At 36.7% G+C, this 21,151-nt stretch overlaps 1 protein-coding gene across 1 annotated transcript in view; it reads left to right on the top strand.

Annotated features, from left to right (window-relative positions):
• Window positions 1-21,151, top strand: part of bsnb (bassoon (presynaptic cytomatrix protein) b) — a 75,131-nt gene that overhangs the window by 21,253 nt on the left and 32,727 nt on the right. The window contains 1 exon segment of the mRNA XM_043252060.1: window positions 5,441-6,241. Coding sequence (XP_043107995.1) covers window positions 5,441-6,241 — 801 coding nt within the window.

A 21,151-nucleotide genomic window follows, 5' to 3' on the forward strand; every position in this document is an offset into this window, starting at 1 on the left:
AATTGTTCTCTTTGATGCATTGTTAATAATCTGGTAGTGCATCATTAATACTAGTGTGATATCAATATTTCATGTTTTAAATATCTCTGTTGCTATCAGAAGCTATATATTGCGACACCCCTAGTTTGTAATGATTAAATCATGATAATAATGTTATTTTTATTTTAACTTTTCCTTTGAATGTGACTATGAGACATGTACAGTGAATATATTAATAACTGAGCTCTGTCAGGCTGCAGCGTGTTCTGCAGCTCGTGTGTGAGTGTTAGTATTCATCTCAGTGTCTTTCAGAGATTCTCCTCTCCTCATGGATTCTCTCTCACACACCAGCTGACTAATCAATACCTCGGGTGCTGCACCATCATTTGGGTGTAAATCAATGGAAGAAGTGTAGAGAGATATTAGCATAAACCTGTACGCGTTCAGTCTTCGCACACATACATAAGAAGGCATGAAAATTTTAAAAATATTAACAAATCCTGCACGTCCATGTGTAATTCCCAGTTGAATGCAGGATACTGTTAGACTTGCAAGGCTAACATTGTAAATGTTAAGCAGTATCTTTATAGATGTTTGTTTGATGTTATGTAAATCTGTATATCTGTATACATGGAAAAAAACGAATCTCAATTAATAGCTGACAGCGCTTACACACACACACACACACACACACACACACACACACACACACACATACACACACCTTATATATGTATGAGTGTGACATATATACCTTTGAGTGTTTAATGTTAGGTTTGAATATTTAAATGTGTCTTTTACATGAATATGAACCTATTATATCCAGAGATAATTTTTAAGAAGGTTGATCACTATAGGGTTTGAAAGCCAGTGTACAACTGACCCTTCGCAACAAGTTCGATTGACAGGCGATCTGACCAATCATAATGCCAAATCAAACAAATCAGACTGGAGAGTAGAACAACGTTGGAGGCAATAACTTCCGTTGAAATAAAATACCTTCTGATGGTCATTGATGTTTATTTTGTGCTTTACGTAAATGTGAAAAAGAGAATTGGTTCATGTGTACAAAATGTCCAAATTTGAAAGCTTTGCTTTTTTTGCTTTTGTCTGTCGGCGTGTTGTCAGTTTGCTCTTTGCCCCATGATGTATTTTTCACTGCATGAGAACATGATATGTGGCATGAGAGGAGCAAGGCCTGTCTTACATAGCAACAGTAACTAAGGAGGGTAGGTTTTTATGAAGGTTCAGTTGTAACACAATTTCATATATAGACTGTGAAAATAGATTTTATTTATGAAATATAATGGTTTATATTAAAAAAATGTATAGGCTTTCTAGCATTAATATGACACTAATATAGCAACGATTTAGAAAAGTCTGTTTCCAAGGTTGGATTTTAATTATTATCTGACACAAACTTTCTGCGCAAGCAGTTCAACTCTGAAAAATTCTTTATTTTTTAATAGAGGGCTAGATGATCGCAGTTAGTTTTCACTGTATTATAATTTTTTGTTGCTTTTCAAGTTGTTCTGACTTAATGTATCTGTTAATTGGGACCCATTTAACAGATACATCATGTCAAAGAATTGGTGGAAACGTATTGCTGGTGGTTATGGAGGTATCACTTGTGTCTGTATTTGTGGTAAAACTGCTACCCAACTGCTACCCAACGGATATTATCTCTTGAATGTCATATTTTCAAATTTGTTGCCTATGCGATTTTGTTTTATTCAATACTCTGCAATATTTGCTAAGTGCCTTTTAGTAGGGTCATTCACTAATTTTTCATTTCACTTGCGGTACTTTTCCATTGCATTCAAATTTAATGCGCTAAAACGAAAACTGCGCTACAGACGTCTTTCAATTTGTGTTTAAATGCTACCCTTTTGACTCAGGGCTTTATAGCAGCTTCTCACGCATAATACATCATTTTAAAAAATGGTGCTCAAGATCAAATAAATCCAGCTTCTCAAAACACGGCGGGTTTGTCTACTGTCTGAAAAATATGTGAATGGGCCTTACTTCTCAGTGCTGCACTGGTGTTGGCTCTGGGGATTGGGGTGGGCGGAGCCACACATGGATGCAGATATTATTTTTTGTAAATCTTGTAAACCACATCTGTCAAGCTCTGAAAATCCAAAAAGACATTCCATACAACTGTTTTACTTTCTGCAGAAGCTCGTTCATCTCATTCATAATTATTTTCTGATTCAGAAATAGTGCCCTGATATGCCACACCAGAATAATTTTACTGGTGTTATTGTAGTTTTGTTTGATTGCTTGTTTTTTGGAGCTTGAGAAACGTGCGCGAAAAAGGGCTCTACAGAAGAAAACATGGGAAATGAAAGGTAAAGTAGAAATTGAGAGAAAATACCAGAGCAGATTGGCACAGGTGACCCAAACCTGTTGTCTGTGTGTGTCTTTCTGTAATTAACCCTTGTCCAATGGGTATTGAGTGTGTTCATCTGCTGTTTGTTTGAATGACAAGTGCAGACATGTCTCTCTCTCTCTCTCTCTCTCACACACACACACACACACACACACACACACACACACACACACACACACACACACACACACACACTGCTGAAATTGGACTCTGACTACTGCACTGTCCTTCAACATGATTGACAAACATTTCTGGAGACATCATCACCAACCAATGCACAGGCTCAAAGTTTGACCTGATGACCATCACTCAAACTCTTGCTGTCGAAATAAAGTACATTTTTACTGCAGATTTTCAGCAAAGAACCACTCAATATCCGAACAGCTGGTTGAATTCACAAATTGCTGAACTGTAGGCATCAAAAAGGCACAGATTATTTCTCAGGCCTTTTTAAATATTTAGAGTGATTAAATTAAAGGTTATGAATTATTGTGTTCAAATTGAATCCTTCAAGAATGTTTGGAGTTAATAACTGTAAGAATAATGATCGCCTGTGACACATCTGGCTATGAGAAATCTACTCATTATCTTTCTTCATAACCCAGAAGCTCATGCAAGCGAGAACATTTACTCACAAAGGTAATTTCTGGGACAGCCATTAAGTCATTATATTTCAGCAGTTGCTATTAGTTTTGTTAAATGGATTTATGCTGAAAAAAATGAAAAGTACTGTGATGCAGATAATAGGTAATTGAAAAGCGTTTGTTCGAGTGTTCAAATGCTATTGAGAAGATACATGATCTTACAGTACTGCGTCATTACCACGGTGACATATGTGACATATCAGATGGTAATGCTGTGGCTCATTTGTCAATAACTGACCAATTGACCAATCTTTTCATGATTAAGATATGTCCGATCTAGATATACCAGTACGGTACAGAATACAGTAGTGCTGCTTAATATATTTGTGGAATCCAGGATACTCTTTTTCAGGGTTTTTTGATGAATAGCAGGTACTATAAAATATATATTTAAATTATAATTATTTCTTTTGGTCATTTTAATGCATCTCTTATTGATTTAATAAGAGAATCTTGCTGATCACATACTTGATTTCAAACTGTAGAGTATGGCCTAGCATTAGTATTTAATGTATGTGGTATATACCATGTCAGCTTTTCGGTGCTTGTTTGCACATGGCTGTTTTTCTTGTGGAGGTGAAGGGAGTTTGCCTGGTGTGAGTATGGTCAATAGTGAGACACGCTGTCGTGATGTCAGTGGATGTTACATGAGCACTGAGGCGGTATTGACAAGTGTCAGTTATCACACCTGACCCAACGTGACAGCCATCTCATCTTAACCTGAGAGAGGTGTGTTTGTGTCTATCACACTCATACACACATTAACCTTGACCAGAAAGAAATGTTAGTTTGACAGTCTACAAAAAATAGGAATAAGAATAGAATTTTTCAGACTGGTTAGCACCACTTTCATTGGTCCAGTGTCATGTTTAACATAACTTTTGCTAAACATAAAATACAAAGCACTGACAAATGTCTGAATGCCATTGCTTTAGATGCAAAGCGACATCTGCAAACTAATCATGGTAAACTTATTCTTAAAAAAACTTTACTTTGCCTTTCTTTCAGCTTGAGGCATCAATATCCTTCAGTGTTATGTGTTTACTTTATTGCTTTTTTGTTTATTACTTCACTCCACCTTTGGCAAAATTTGGTATAAATGCACTGTTTTATCAGCATTGATTACAATCATGGGGCTTTAAGCTTTGGTAGAAGGCAGTTTAGCACACGCTTCCCTGTGTCCTCTCCTAGCTGTAAAGGAAAACCCTCCCAGAGTAACCAGTGTCATATCGTGTCCGTCAAGCTGTCAGATGTTACAGTTTTGTATGATATGATTTGTCGGTCAGTTATATTAAATCCGGCATGTCAGATTTCATGTCTCAACATGTCAGTTCCAAATATCACAAGAGCAGACAGACACTAGACAGGCTAATATACTCAGCATCAAACCCCCTCATATGGTTATAATCCATTCATGAAGTCAGATGTTCTGACCGGACGTCAGTTGCGCCTTTTGATCCTATTAGTGAATCCTATTTATCAGGGTCCGCATGTCACATCTCTGTCATAGAATATGAAGTAATAGTACTAGCTCTGTCAGTTAGGTAGTTAAAGCTGTTAATGTGAACACATATCCTGTTCCAATGGTCAAATGAGCAGTTCTATTGCTACTTATGCTACTATTTATAAATTAAGAATTAATTTTATACATGTTAAGTATAAAAGGTTAAGTATTAAGTATAGGTTAAGTGTGTTTTTATGAAACTTGTCATATCTAGGAGAGGTCTGTAGCACACTGGTTGGTGGATTCTTCATTGGTAGGTGATTTCTAACTAAAAAGGGCACACCCAACACTCTGGATGTGTTCTATTCTGTAGTGGGCATCCCTGTGCAATATTCCTTTCAAAGACTTTACCTTTGAATGTAAGAGTTTATTATTTGAAAGGCATGTCTGTCATTAATATTTACCTTGAAAGATTTTCTCCATGAGTGTCCAATCCTGAAGGACCAACTTCCTACAGAGTTTATCACCAACTCTAATAAACATGCCTCAACAAGCTAATCGATGTCTTTAGGGTTTATCCAGGCAGTTTTATTTGAGAAGCTTGGATGAAGACTCTTGCCCTCCAGGAAGCTTGCCCAGCTAATCAAGGCCTTCAGGGTAACTTAAAACATTAATGTAGGTTTATTGGTAAAGGTTGTAGCTGAAAGAATGGGCACCTTGATCTTACACCTTCAGTGTAAGTTGCTGTGATTTTCACCACTTTGTTGTAGTGAACAGCTGGTGAGATTATAACACGGCTATAAACAGTAACACAAGTCACGCATGAAAGTCAAATACTTGTGGCTAGGATTTGTTCACATCCTAGTCAGCAGCTTCTACTGTTGCAAGAAACTGACTGATATGTCTTGTCTTGTATGTGAATAAACAAGCAATCTTTTGATCTAATTACATAGCCAGTAAATTGTTCATTGTCTTTCCCAGGTGCAGGAGTGGTTGTGTCTGAACTGTCAAATGCAGAGGGCATTGGGGATGGACATGGAGACACCACGGTCGAAAAGCCAACAGCAGATCCATTCGCCATCCCAGCCCAGTAAACCTCCTCCCCAGACTGTAGCCCAACCCACACCGCCCCCACAGACCCCACAGACCCAGACCCAACCCCAACCCCAACCTCAGTCCCAACCTCAGTCCCAACCTCAGTCCCAGCCTCCCCCAGAAGCTAAGAAGCAGATCGTCCCTCAAGCTACCCCTCAAAGCAAACCCCCAGCTCCAGGTGCCGTTCCACTTCCAGGCATGGCCAAAGCCCCATCCCAGCCTGACCTATCCCGTTCTGGCCCCGGATTCCAGTCTCAAGCCCCGCGACATGATCAGACTCGCAGCGCTGGAAGTTCCCCATCCCGCCAACCTCCTCCGCCAGAACAGCCCTTTGGAAAACTCTTTGGTTTCGGCGCTTCTCTGTTGAACCAAGCCAGCAGTTTGATGTCTGTAGATCCGGTGCAAACTGCACCACCAGCCCAACCACCTTCCTCCCCCAAGCCCCCGCAGAAGCAGCCGGGGCCCCCCGGGCCTGGTCTGGGTCCTGCAGCAGGTGCTAAACCCGCAGCCCAGCCAGGTCCACAACGGCAGGAAGTTTCCTCAAAGCCCAAAGTGTCCTGCCCACTGTGTAAGACTGAGCTAAACATTGGAGATCCAGCCAAGAGCCCGAACTACAACCTCTGCACCCAGTGCCACACCCAAGTCTGCAACATGTGCGGATTCAACCCTACACCTCACCTGACCGAGGTAAAACAAGATTTTTTTTTCTTTTAATCTGGATGATTGTACAGTTTTGGAAAGTTGTAGGTCCTTGGTAGTGAATCTTTGATGACATTGTTGCAGCAGCTCATTGAAGTCACATTGATTTCTCTAGAATTGTTCTTTGGCGGGTTTTCATTGTTACTTGTTACCTTTCAGTATCAGTAAATGACTAGTTTACTTCCAGAAAAATCCTGATTATCTGATTTTTTTTTTGTCAACGAATCATTTTTGGAGTTCTTTGAGGGAATAATTATATCTGCATATAGTGGATGTCAATGCAGCCAACAGGCTGAAGGTCCAAATTGCAGTTGCAATTCAAAGGGGAGGTGAGGAATATATATATATATATATATATATATATATATATATATATATATATATATATATATATATATATATATATATATATATATATATATATATATAAATATATATATACATATATATATATATATAATATATATATATAATATACATTTATATCTTTATATAGATGACATAGTTATATATATAGTGAATTTCCAGGAAAATATTTATTCTGGAAGTGAACTAATCCACAACAAAAGGCTCCTACTATGATCAACCAAGCTAATTCTTAAATTACATTGGGTATATTTTTTGTCACATTCAGTCATTCTGGAAAAGTGTATAGGTCAGCATTGTTGTGGTGTTATTGTTGTCAGACTAGTCTTTTAATTCCTGCTACTGTACTAGATTTTCCTTGTATGTATCGATTTACAGATACAATGTTGGCAAAGGGTTAGTTTAGGAAATGATATGGAGGCATATTATGATGCAGTTCTCAGTTATCAACATCATTGATTTCATAATATGATATTGTACATAATATTATATTAAGATGGTAATACTGTACGCTACTTAGAGGGGGTTTAGATTATCTGTTACACTGTATATTGATTGTATTAAAAAGAAGGTCAATCTATATATGATAGTTTAAAAATAGTTTGACATAAAAAATAAATAAATATAGACGTAGTAGTTTGCAAGGTATCAATTGTTTGAACCATTTCCTAGTATTTATTTAAAATGTCACATTAACCCCTCAGATACTTGACGTCAGTTTAGAACAGTCTCTAGAAATGTGTTTTTAGGAAAAGTGTCACAAAATAGAGGACAATTCAGAAAACAAGAAGCTTCCAAAAGGCTGTTTAAGTGAGTTGATAGACTTGTTTGCTTTTTTATTTTATGCAGGCCTTCTGGGTCAAATGGGCTCAATAGATTATAACACATGACATTTTCCATTTAAAAAAGGGAAGGTTGTGGTCACATTGATTATTCATATTTCAATTGTTTTAGATCACATTATATGCTAAGTATTTTTTGTATCCTAACTAATTTACAAGCTTATACTTTTGACTTGTGCTTTTCCTGATAGTTGTGTAGCTCTAAAAAATAAAAGCAGATACCCGAGATTGTTTGCGAATAGCTTATTCAAAATTTTATATGGATATACGACACATTGAGAGACTCTTTCCAGAGCCTCATCTGTTTTATAAGCTTTCAGTCTGTAAAGAGTGACCTTTGTTTAAGTATTTGCAAAAACTCTTTCCCACTTGTATCACCTGTCCTGATATCTTTGAAGTTGTTCGCCATCTTTGAACTAAAATCCATCAAATGGCTCGCTGCCCCTCAGGTCAACAGTACGTTAGCGGACAGACGGTTTCATTTCCTTCCAATAAAGTAACGATCCTCATGCAAATTATTCTCATTGATCGCTTTAAGGCTACTTAATTCAGAGGCCAGCTAAATTGACCCTGTCCTGTTAGGTGTGCTGGTAAGTTCTGTCATGACAGAAAGAAAAGCTGGGAGAGTTTTTCACCAAGACAGCACAGTGATAAATATGCAAATTAGGCCTGATTGAATGATGGCAGTAATAACAAGCTTTCAGGGAAGTATTGCATTGTTTTATGAGCTCGCTTAGTCTTTACATAGACACAGCTGTCACGAACATCGTTACTGGAAAATCTTAAGAGAATATCATCTGTTGTCATTCTTCTGATTATAAGTGGTTAAATTTAACTTGAAAGGGCATGTGCAACCTATTTTATTCTAAAGTTTAGATTTAATGTTGACTTTAAAGGATTTTGGCAGCGGATGTTTTTCTTGTTGTATGTCTCATCTGACCTTTTCTGCTGACTAGTTTGACCCAGCGTGACATTGATGCTCTTGTATAGGCTAATGTTAGAGATTTACCTAGCCTTGCTGATGTTACCCTGTCATTTATACTCTGTGTTCTTGGTTTTGTGAATCTTGAAACTGATTAGCGCTAACCAGATTCCATGCTGAAAATCACTGCTTTAAACCAGTCTATGGTTGTTTCTTGGTATCTTACCTTGTGTTTAGGGTCTTTTTGATCAGTCAGCTTGTCCCCCAGCTCCTAAATCAAGATGCATATACTTCAGAAATGACTAAAATTAAGTACACCTAAACTTGTGTATCTTGATTTATAAATGTTTAGATATTTCGACCGAAAAGCGCTTTGCAGTGCAGCCAACCACTTTTGGATGGATTAAGATGGTTTTGCAAAACGTTATCTAGACTGATGTTTCGACACGTTTAAAGTGAACACCTACATAGTGAGCTGCCTACACAGACTCCTTTTTAAGGCACAGATCTATCCTGGTGCAAAGGCTGTGCCAAACAGTAGGCACACTGCAAAAATCATTGTTGCAATCAATAATTTCGTCTAGTTCTTCAATAAAAACATCTAAACATTCTTAAAACAAGATCAATTGACTTGAGTAGCAAAATTGCATTAGACAAGACTTTTTTATTCAGAAAAAAGCACAGAAATACCACCGTGTTTGTGTTACTGTTGTTTGTGTGTTCTATGTAATTTTATGAGCAAATCATTTGGCAAGACTTCACTTCTTATATTTGTTTATAATGCAACTGCTTAATGCTGTTTATGAATCTCTACATGGCAGTAACTATGTTGAGTTGAACAAACACGTATTCTTGAAACTTCTCTCCAAACGAGTGATGAAACCTCTGGAGGCCCTCGTCATATTTGCCACATATTTATTTATATCAGCCACCGAAAACTAGGTCTGAATAATATGGGAACAGCATGTGGCCTAGATGGCAGAAACACAATTAGGGTGACAGACACTTGCAGCAACTGCAACACAACAAATATACCCTAAATAAAACTCTGTAATTGGCATAACTTATTTTGATGCATAATAATTTAAATGCCAAAAATGATATCAGCTACACTTTCATCACCTTTGATGTGATTCAGCACTATTGTAAGCGCAAATGTCTTATTTATAAGCGAGACAGTGAATCACCTTCCTGAATTAAACATGTAAAATGATGATCTCATGTGGAAAAACTGTAGCATGCTACAGTTTAAAGCATTTCGTTGCATATCGCATGCTTTCACATACTTTCAACAGTGTGAAGTTCAATACGCCAGTATTGCATTGATTGCTCATATGAGTCATTTAATCACTTTTTTATTAGTTTGAAAGAATCTATTTAGTAAAATGACTCTTATGGGCACTCCACATCAGATAAATATTATAATCCTCTTTTATCCATAAGTGGCAATTGGCTGATTTTGTTTGTGCTCTGGTGAGTTTGAGTTTAGATTGAGTTTGCCGTTTCACAGGCCTCTTCAGAGCAAAACAGCTGCATGGGGAAAAGGTGGTGTGTATTTTTAAATCACAGACCTAGATATTCATAATGCATAATTTATCCTCACTCCGTAGCCTGGCCGCTTCATATTAATTTGTTTGAGATGCCGTTTTAAGATGTGTGACTGTGCATGTATGCATGTTTGTTTGGATGTGCTATCATGTGGAGGCGAGAGAAAGAAGGCAGTCGTGCTTGTTCTGTGAATCATGACATTTCACTGCAGTTTGTAAATAAGACAGAGTGCCTTTTGTGCGGTGTTCTATATTCTGTCGGAAATAAAAGGGTGATATAAGTAGGGATATGTTATAACTTTGTGATTTATTTTGTATTTAAATGTTACTTTCCTGACAATTATGAATTTCTCATTAGTGTAACATAAAAACATTGCTTATTTAAATTTTGATAAGATATTTGTACGAAAACCGATTTGTGCTAAGTATATTATTCTCATTTAATATAATATTAAATAATGTTTTAAATAAACACTAATTTTAGGCAAATCATAAATTCACAAATGGCAAAGCTGTTTTCACAATGCATATGTAACGTGCATAGATGTACAAAAAAAATTATTAAAACAACAAAACTTTACACCTTTCTGTAGTATACTGCAAATAATACAACTGATGGTTATGTATCATTTCTTCTTTTGTCGTTATGTGGCATAACGTGTTTTTGTACATGCTATTTGTTAAAATCATTTTAACAGTATTACAATTTCTTAATCTCTTATATCTCTTTATGCGAAATCAAATTTCTTTCTTCCTTTTCCTTCTTTTTTTGAAGTTAATTGCTTTGAAAATTCCGTGTAATTTCTCCTTTCTGTATTTTTTAGAAAAAGATTGGTACAGCTTGTCTCTCCTGATTTGATAGCCTGTGTCAGTGTCATTTATTTTTATGTGCATTTGTGTGTGTGTTTGAGAGAGAGAGACAGAGAGAGAGATCGTTTCTCATCAGCGTTTGCTTGTGATAGCCATGTTTCGCTTCACTTGTTCTCTGAAATGCTCATTCCAGAGCTCTCCTTCAAACATGACGCGAACATCTACCCCATTATTACCAATTCCAGCCTTTACTGCTTTACTTCAGGAATTTTGTGGTCCGAAACATCGAGTGGCTTTCAAAGCTCGCTCTGCGGATTCCGTCTGTGCCGGCGGTATGAGATCACTCGATTATTCGGAGAAACCTGCTCTGAGATGCATGAGTCAGGCCAAGCTGTGAACTGGGGGATTTGAACTGCTCATAAATTCCTACGACACTGATCTGAACTGCTGCATATAGATATACGTGCAGTCCAGATGCTGCACTGCAACAGTGACACTGCAGAGAAGGATTGTGTCTCCACTTCCAGTTTAAAGAGGATGTGCTGGTGGGTGTAGTAGTAGTAGTAGTAGTAGTAATGATAAAAATGAATCCGGGAGCTCCCATCATAGCTAGTGTTTGTGATTCATCGCTTGCTGTGAGCTTGAGTTCTTACTCATGACAAAGGGAGGAGGAAAGTGAAGAACGTGTCGTTTTGGGAGGATGTTAGGATTTGCTTCACGCTCTTCTCATTGCATGCAGTCAACAAAAATATGTTCGAAGAAGGTTTTGCTAAAGTAATAAGAACATTACATCTGAGTGTTCGCTGAGCATTCAAAATGTTCAGTTACATTTGAAAGTTCTCAAAGCATTCTAAATGAGTGGGAATGTTTCAATGGACATCTAACTAAAACGCTTCCAAAGGAATACCTTTGTGCTAACATCTTGAGAACAATACTGAAGGCCAGGTAATAGAATTCCAGCACATAAATGTCAACGTTAAGTCACATAAAGCTAAAATTCTTTCTCTTTGTAAATCTTCATGAAGCTTTGGAAAGGTTTGGATTTAGATCTTGGTATTAAATGGAGCGGCTGGGGTAGTACATGCTGTGTATGATAATATGTTAACAATTAGAGCTTTGCTATCAGGGTTCGTTTGAAGACTTCATTTTGTTGATTTTGATTACATTTTATGTAAAAAATATCAAAACTAATGCAAAAATGGACCAAAGATTATTTGTATTTCTTATCCAAAATACCATTTTGTTTTATTTTCTAGTAAAATTGTGTTTGGTTACAGTTACCCTGAATCTGAGCTCTTTTTGTGTAAGAAAACATTTAGTTTTAGCTATGTGACTTATATATGTGATTACACCCATTATAAAGACCCTCATCGCCTAGCTTTATATGTGTGTGTGTGTTTTGTCAACGTTTGAGTGAACTACCGAGTTAAAAAAAGAGGTATGGCCTATCAATAATTCATAAAGGGAGAGCACATTATAAATAGTGCATGATATGAGAGGCAGGGAGAAAGTTTGAATTCATGTGTCAAACAAGGTCTGCGAGAAAGTGTGTGTGTGTGTGTGTGTGTGTGTGTGTGTGTGTGTTTGCTTGCATTCGGGGGATGATGTTTCGCCTATGTCAGGGATTTTCATTTAAAACACATGGCTGGTGTCATCAGATTAGATGTGTTGCTTTTTTAAGCACGTCACATTAGTGGGATGTATATTATATTTACTCCAATAAGATTCAAGGTGACATTGGCCGCAGAAGATAATGGCTGCTGTAGAATGCTTTTTATGTTATAAATATATTTTGTCTTCCTAAAAATTCAGCACAAGAAGCTGTTCAGAAAAATAGATTTGTACGTTTTCCCAGTGGCTTCAAGTGAGATGTCAGTGTGTGCAAATAAGAGCTTGTAGTCCTGAGAGTGCTTTACTGATAGACAGCGGGAAGAAGAAGGATTTAGTCCGACATTGAACAAACCATCAAAGAACTGCACATGACCTTGGTTGAGAAAAACATGATTCCGTAATACTTTCAGAACTGAATTCATACATGCAAAGTAAAAATATATATATATATTTCAGATATTTATAAGTGTAAGTAGTAACTTAGCAGATGCCTTTATCTAAAGCTACTTATGATAGTCTTACTATGCTGACAATCCCTCGGTTTAGTGCTATGCTTAATCTCACAATGGTAACAGCTAATGGATCAATGTTTATGGGTTCAAAACTGTGACCATTCGAACACCAGCCTATGTTTTTAACCATTAGGTTTGAACATATGGACATATGACTTCAGTTATTTACTGAAACGCTAGTCCTGTCCTATATATATATATATATATATATATATATATATATATATATATATATATATATATATATATATATATATATATATATGTCGAATATAGAGCTGTTATACACATATGTATATATATATATATATATATATATATATATATATATATATATATATATATATATATATATATATATATGTATATATATATATATATATATATATATATATATATATATATATATATATATATATATATATATATATATATATATATATATATATATATATATATATATATATATAGGCTACACACTGTGTATAACATCCTGTGTAAATACAGTTCAACAGAAAAATTCAAATCTGCGATTAAAGTAAGTTGAGATGACATGGTTGCATCAGAAAATGCCTTTTTATATCAGTTTTGCATTTGTTAACACTATCTGGTAGTTTTGCGCATTCTTATGAGACCAGGTTTCAATATCATCACAAAGTCTGACTGCTTGATCGGCCCTGATGCCGATCCTTGAGATCAGCTCAGGACATCCCTAGTTTGAAAACTAAAAACAAAAATTCTGAGTAAGTAAATTGTTTTTTGGCAGTGTATAGGCTACTCATCTGAGGAAGTATTTAAACATCAAAAAGTGACACTTTTGACCTTTAAATAAAGCGTAGATCAATAAACCCCCCCCAAACACCTTCTGCTTCTCTGATCTGCTGTGGTCCCGCAGTAAACCTCCTTCAGAAGAGCTTAGCTGGTGTGAAACTCTGACAGACAGCTCGTCATGTGCAGCGCATATTAATGAGTTTGTGTGAATTTAATCCTAATCCAAAGCAACTGGACGTGTACTGAGCGGCGGAATCCCCATCATTTAAACCCCGCAATGCTGTGACATCATTAGATGTGCAGTCATAATCTCTCGCATAATATCCGCCAGAGATTTCACACCAATTCGCACCTCATGAATTCGACTCCCTCTGGGAATCGTGACTCTCGTGATGCCCGGATATTTTGAGCATAACATTCTCGAAGAAAGATGTCTGTTTGCTGTGCTCCTCTCGTTTTGCAGGATCATGGCTAGGAACACAAAATGGCAGGTCTTCTAATCTGAAATGCTTCTGATCACTCCATTATATATGAAGATGAACCCTATCTAACAGCACTATTTTATTTTAGTGCTCAGTTCAGCAAAGTACACTTGCAGCTGGATTATTTGCTAAACAAAATATATTTCTAGAAAGCTACATTGATCTTTTAATGTTTTCTAGGAAATATATACTCTTTTGTGCTTTAAAGGTGCCATTTTGACTGGCTTTTTTGTCATTTAGAGTAATTTTCTGCCCTCTTATTAACCTCTTATGTGACCCTTATTAAACAGGCTGTTTTTGCTTCTTTAACTTATGAAGGGCTAGGGATAGATACACAAATGAAATCTAAAATAAATAAATAATAATACAATCTAGAATAAAGCTTTGTTAAATCTACAAAAGTCAGTCACGGTTAGTATATGTCTTTCGCTCTGTCTTTTTCTTACCGGACAGCAGTTGATAAATTAGGCATGGCTGCCTTAAAGGGTCAGTTCAGGCTAAATAGAAAATTCTGTGATTATTTACTCAACCTCATGTTGTCCCAAACACATAAGTCCTTAGTTTATGTTCAGAACACAAAGTACAATATTTTAGATGAAAGCCCAGAGCTTTCTGACCCTGCATAGACAGCAACGTAACTAACTAGATCAAGGCCAATCGTTGACATCCATGTGCCATCAGTGGTTCAAACTTAATTTTCTTAAGCTAAGAAAATACTTTTTTTAGTTTTGTATATTTCGCGTTCACACTAGATTTTTTTTTAAAGAGCGCCTAAAGATACCAAACCTACTGTAAAGACAATGTCATAAATTCACAACCTGATTGGTCAGGTTGAATAACGTATATTTCATGAAGGAACTTACAGAAGGCCTTGTGCTTGACTTAATGTGGTGCTGACAGACCGATCGGTGCGCCTAAGTACCTATTCACCGATTGTTCCATTCAGCGACACTTTAAGTCAGATACACTTAATGTTGTCTGCTGGACTAATCACGCTCATTGTTGCGTCTACATATGGTTTTATTTTTGCCGCATGTGAAACTCATTAAAAGCAGCTCCTCGTGCATTTGCCTTCTGCACAGTTTTGTTTTAGATGCACCACTTGTTCTGCATTGTCAAATCATGTCATATTACGTCACGTCTTTGTTTAGAAGTATTTGGGCCGTGTTGTATTAATATTTAATTTGAACTGCACTAGAGTTAATTTGAAAGTGAACAGAGGGCCATGTTTTTGGGTCTTGGTCCACTTGTTTGGTGAACACCAGGGTTTGGATGGAAGCGTTCACATTTACTCAAATTAACCGCTCTAGCCGAGCAGTCACATCAGACTTCATTTGAATTGAACGTTACATGACAAATATGAACACACCCTTATTGTTAGGAGAATAATGGTTGAAACAGTCTTCAATATATAATTTGTGTTTCACAGAATGTGTTTCAATGAATGCATTCATAACGATAAGTTTCCTCAGTCCTTGATGGAAACTCATTAAATGCAAATGTAAACATGAAATCTTCATGGTTAAGTTAGGATATCACAACCATGAGCGACCAACAGGATTTGCAAATCAGTGCATATCGGGTATACAGCAACTTGGTAGGGATGTTATTATACATTTCATATTCCAAGTGCTTAGCCAATCAAAACAGACATAATTTGCGTATAAAGCTCTTTAATAAGCTATTGTTGCTAACTTAAATTTATTCCAGAAAATTCTGCCTTTCCAACTTGTATGTAGAGCTGTAGCCTCTCTTACTCTCTCTGTTTTACATATTCTGGCCTCTTTACGTCATATCTACCCCTAACCAGTTTTCAGAAAACGTTCTCTTCATTTACCCTGCAGCATGGCCCCAATAACATCTATATGGACATATGAGGGAGCATTTTGTGTGTGTGCATTGGCCTGTGTCTGTGAACTGCTCCTCAGGTCACAGATGTATGCACACACACACACACACACACACACACACACATATAAATAAAGCCACGTGCAAACATCAACATCACTTTCACAGTGTCACAATAATATTGCTGTTCAGTTTGATGCGTTTTTTCCTTGCACTGTAAGCAAAAGGTATTAGTGTTATTTTAATGTGCTGCGAGTGTGATGCATGACAGTTTATAGCTGCTAATTCGTTGCCCTTAGTCCCTCAAAACTAGCCTTTGGCACAACACAGCGGACAATGGGTGCGTGTGTATGTTTGAACGTACTGTGCCATACTGGTCTGTGGCATCCATGCAAGCCACGACACGATCATTTGGCACGGATCAGTTGTTGCGTTGCAGGAGAGCCAACTCGGACCAGATGGCCCCTGTGCGAGCGTACGCCAGGCAAAATATCACAGGGTACAACACCAGGCACACTTAATACGTAATACAAATATACTCGCAGACCTGCACATATTTATATACACCTGTTTGTAGCCTGAGAGATTTGTGTCCATTTTCTGATTCCCTTTTGTAAGCAAAAGGATGAAAGCATGCAGCGTGATTAGATCGGCCCTCGGGGCCTGAAAACTTGATAAGTGACCTCAGGGAATCCAATAGGATTAGCAGAGCGCTACACAGGAGAACAGAACTGAATAGAATGGTGATTTGTAGTGTTACTGTTCACATTGATTCGGCTTGTGGATTGGATGGCAGCTTGAGAACTTTCTGTGCTCTATTTGTCTTTTTAGTCTGAGGAAGAGTTATGAATAAACAAACTATTCCATTATTACAGTGCTTGTAAGACAGGAATGCAATGAAATTCATCTCATTCATCGAATTTGTTTTTAATTAATAGCTTTGTTTTCACAGGCGGCTATGTATTTTTGGTATTTATAAGCCTTAGTATGATAATCTTCCTCTGGCTTGCATTGTTTAGGCCCATTCACACAAAGAAGATAACTAATAACGATATAGTTTTAAAAAAAAATTCTATATTTAAAAGATGAATAGCACAATCCAGTTCCGTTTGAATAAGGAAAATAGCACAATCCGCACCACAGCTATGACCTAGGTGAATTATGTATTTGGAATCATTTTCAAAGCAATTTTTTCCCCACCTGCATGAGTATTTAAAGTAGCAGGTGATAAAACTTAATATTATCATAAGTTGGTATACGGATGCTAATATAGTTAGCATTGTAGTTATCTTTATTGCTATCATTCTTGGTAAACAGGCCTTTAGAGTGCTTTTACAAATTTAACCAAATATTGCAAAGGCCTCAATAAGAATATAGTACTCTCAGCCATGAAAAAATCTAGACCTGCATATCACTGTCAGACTCATTCTATCATTTATTTCCTTTCCAAGCTTTAACTGCCTTTCAAACACTTGTATTTTATTCTGTTCCATTAAAATAGTTAGGTAATGTGTAATTTTTTTTAATTGATGTTACAATACTGTACTTTCTTTTGTCTCAGCTCAATATGCAGAGATACGTAAGATGATTTCACATGAACTACTATCAGTTATGTATCATATATATGAGGCGCTATCTGATCTGGAAATAAAGTGTGGCTGTTTGATTTGACATGGATCAATTTGCAAATTTAATTAAATGTAATCATAATCAAAATACATAATCATCATATAGGCATATGGTTCTAAAAGCAAAATCCATTAAAGTGCAACAGATTAGATATATTAATCAAAATAATAAACAGATGACTGTTAAAGGCCAAAAGATGGAAATGGATAAACCCTCATAATGAGAGATCAGAATTTTCAGTGACACTAACAAGATGTTGTATCTGACAGGTGGGCGATTGCATAATGAGAACGAGGTGTGAGCGGAAACCATGGAAACCTCTCAATAAGACTGGGGCGACAATGACTGATTGGGTGTTGAGTTTCTGAATAGCAGGAAAATAATACAAAAATGTGATACTTACATACTTTTGGATATTGTTTTGTATTCAAACACTCTTCTTGCGATTATTTTAGCCAGTTAACCTACAGATTCCTCTCCGTCTCTGTCAAAATGTTTTTTCATTTTCCATTTTTGTGCTGCACTCTTTTTACTTGTAGAGACAATTTCCTTCTGCCCCGGCGTCTGGCTCTCTCTCTGTCATTCTCTTTCTGCTGGGAGGCTGCTTGTTTGTTGACACATTGATTGAATTGGTAACGACTCTTGGCAGAGCGGGTTGAGATGATGTTTCGGCACTGCACCTGTGTGGCTGCTCTGTCAGTGCCACTCATGACCTGTGTGTGTGTGTGTGTGTGTGTGTGTGTGTGTGTGTGTGTGTGTGTGTGTGTGTGTGTGTGTGTGTGTGTGTGTGTGTGTGTGTGTGTGTGTGTGTGTGTGTGTGTGTGTGCGTGCGTGTGTGTGTGTGTGTGTGTGTTAACTCCAGGGTCCAAAATTTGCTTTTTGACAGAGCTGCCAATGGTTAGATGAATGGAGAATTTATTCATGCCGTGTTCTTAAGCAGGTTTTTTTTTTTTTTTTTTTTTTTTTTTAATCTGTATTAAATTGGAGTTGTTGCATTGTCTTTTTATCACCAACTTTATTATCACCAAAGCGGCATTTATTTCAATAAAATAAAACTAATTTCTTTTATGAATAAACAAAATACAAATGAAAAAAGAAAATTCCTTTTCATCAAATAAATACTTTAAGGTAAATTTTGTCTCATTTCATATAGTTCACTCATTTAATATTGACTATCCTAATAATATTACTTACCAAAGCCAGTCTGACTCACATTAGCGCTTGGTTAGTGTTAATTTTTAAGCTTGATTGTCTGCCATGTGGAAGAGAATGTGTTTTTAGTTTAATTCTGATACATCCATCTATCAATTGCTTGATTTATTCCAGCAAACAATCTGTAAAACAACAGGGAATCTATTAGAGGCAGCATTGACTTATTGTATCTTCATGTTGCATCACTGTTGCAGCAGAGAAGTCATGCTAACACATTTCAGCAAGCTTCCGCTAGCTGTGCTCTATGTGTTTCTATTGAAGAAGCATGCAAGTTGGGTTAGTGCTAAGACGGCTTCTGATCCTCAGAGATCCTGGTTTATCCTCACAATGATTCTGTAAGATCCATAGCAGCCATGCCTTCCCCTGTTATGCCCACTGAACAACATATACACACACAAACACAGATGAATGTTGTGATGGTGCCTTTAGCTGGATATCAAGAGCTGTGCTTTTTGTATAAGACGGAGAGAAACAAATACACATACATCAGTGTGACTGTAATTGTGCTAGTCAACATATAACAGAAATCCTTTCTGAATTCTTGGCCTCATTGTGCATGATTCATCTGTGTGTTATTTTAAATGAAAAATGGTTCTCTTGGAAAGACTTCTTCCCTTTTTAATTCTAAATGTACTTTCTCTTTGGCTTATGTAACCAGTTTTGAGCATGAGCCAACCTCTTGGCTCCAATCTGGTATGTAACACCCACTTTTCACAATCTAATCAATTACTGATAGATAACATTTAGACCCGCCCTACTTTTTTTCTTCTAATTGAGTAAGGTCCTACTGAGTCTTTGAGGTCCTATTTATTTATTGTTATAATTTGTCTAGATTTCATTTTCTTGGTTCTGCTCTTTTCTTTTCATTTTAAGTTACGTTTTATCATATATATATATATATATATATATATATATATATATATATATATATATACACACACACATATACACAGGAGGGGCGGAGTCTCTTTAGTCTGAGGTTTTCGCAAAGCTCTCTACATTTCAGAAAAGCCACGCTGCCATTTATTCTACTTTTATTTTTGTGTTTGTTCCAAAACGTTCAGTTGGTTTACGTCTAAGTTTTTTGGTATTTTTCGTCATTTGCAAAGTGTAATTGTGATCCATGATTGCTGAAATGAATAAATAACTATTCCGCATTTGTCCACACGTGTTGCTGTCGCTGATTTATAAATCCTAGAGAACTTATAGCACGTAATATAGAGATAACATAAGCACGCAACTGCATAAAATATATAACACCGTGCAAGTGGTTTTTGGATATGTTACTGAAAAAATTGGGCCTATACAATTTAACAACCTTTTAGTAAAAGGGACCTATTGTCAAAATTCTAAAATATAATTTTTTTCTATTATAGTTTTATATATTTAGTTTCAGAGGTTTATTACATTTTAAACAAAAGGCATATTTAATCAATTAAATTAATACAGTTCAATACCATTGATAGTTCGTTAAAATTTGTACCATGATAGAGTCAAATGAAATGTTTCTGAAAAAAGGGACATTCCTTAAAAAAACAATTTTTTTAGTTGATCTGAAAAGTACATTGTACTATATGATGGCAATATATTTCTGTCACAGTTTCAAGTTAAACCAAACTTCACATTTGCTTTGAAGACTGTTGATTTTCGATGAGAGTTTGAATGAGGTGATAGTTTTCAGCTAATGGTGAAGTGACTCTGACAGCTGTTCTAGAGGTGAAGTTTGTAGGTTTGCTGGTTAATATTGACAGAAGCTAGATATTATCAAGATTTGATTCATTGTACTTTATTCAACCAAAACTGACCAAATTCCGTGACATTCTGAAGTGCGCCGTACATAAACTCGATTCTGTGATTCCGTCTGTTTTCTGCCCGTCGTCTCTAGCCTCAAACGGCTGTTTTTGCTGCATAACCTCATATACAGTTATACGTCTCTATATCCTTCTGTTCAGCCACTGTGGCGACTCAATTATTGTGAGCATTTCGGGCCTGCTGTCAGAAGCGCTGTGCTTTTCGCGGGCCGGGTAGAGTAACAGCCTGTCTAAAAGGTTGTTTATAGGGTAGCACAGCTTCACAAAATGTGATTCAGTGAGGCCGACTGAAAGGCAGAAAGCAATGAAGTAAATATACACTGGAGATAACGGCGAAAAATAACTTTGTACAGTGAAAAATAGATGTTGAGGTCACCATGAAATCAAGTCTTGAATTTAATCGCTGCAAAACCACGGGTTCTTGAAGCCAAGGAGCGCAAGCTGAGCGACTGTGCCTGCTCAAGCCTTGCTGCTGACTGCAAATTTGTGAATGCGCTTTTGGCAAGAAAGATCCCCACCTCCCCTTTGTGATTAA

This window comes from Puntigrus tetrazona, chromosome 11, assembly GCF_018831695.1.
Source record: "Puntigrus tetrazona isolate hp1 chromosome 11, ASM1883169v1, whole genome shotgun sequence".
Taxonomy (NCBI): Eukaryota; Metazoa; Chordata; class Actinopteri; order Cypriniformes; family Cyprinidae; genus Puntigrus; species Puntigrus tetrazona.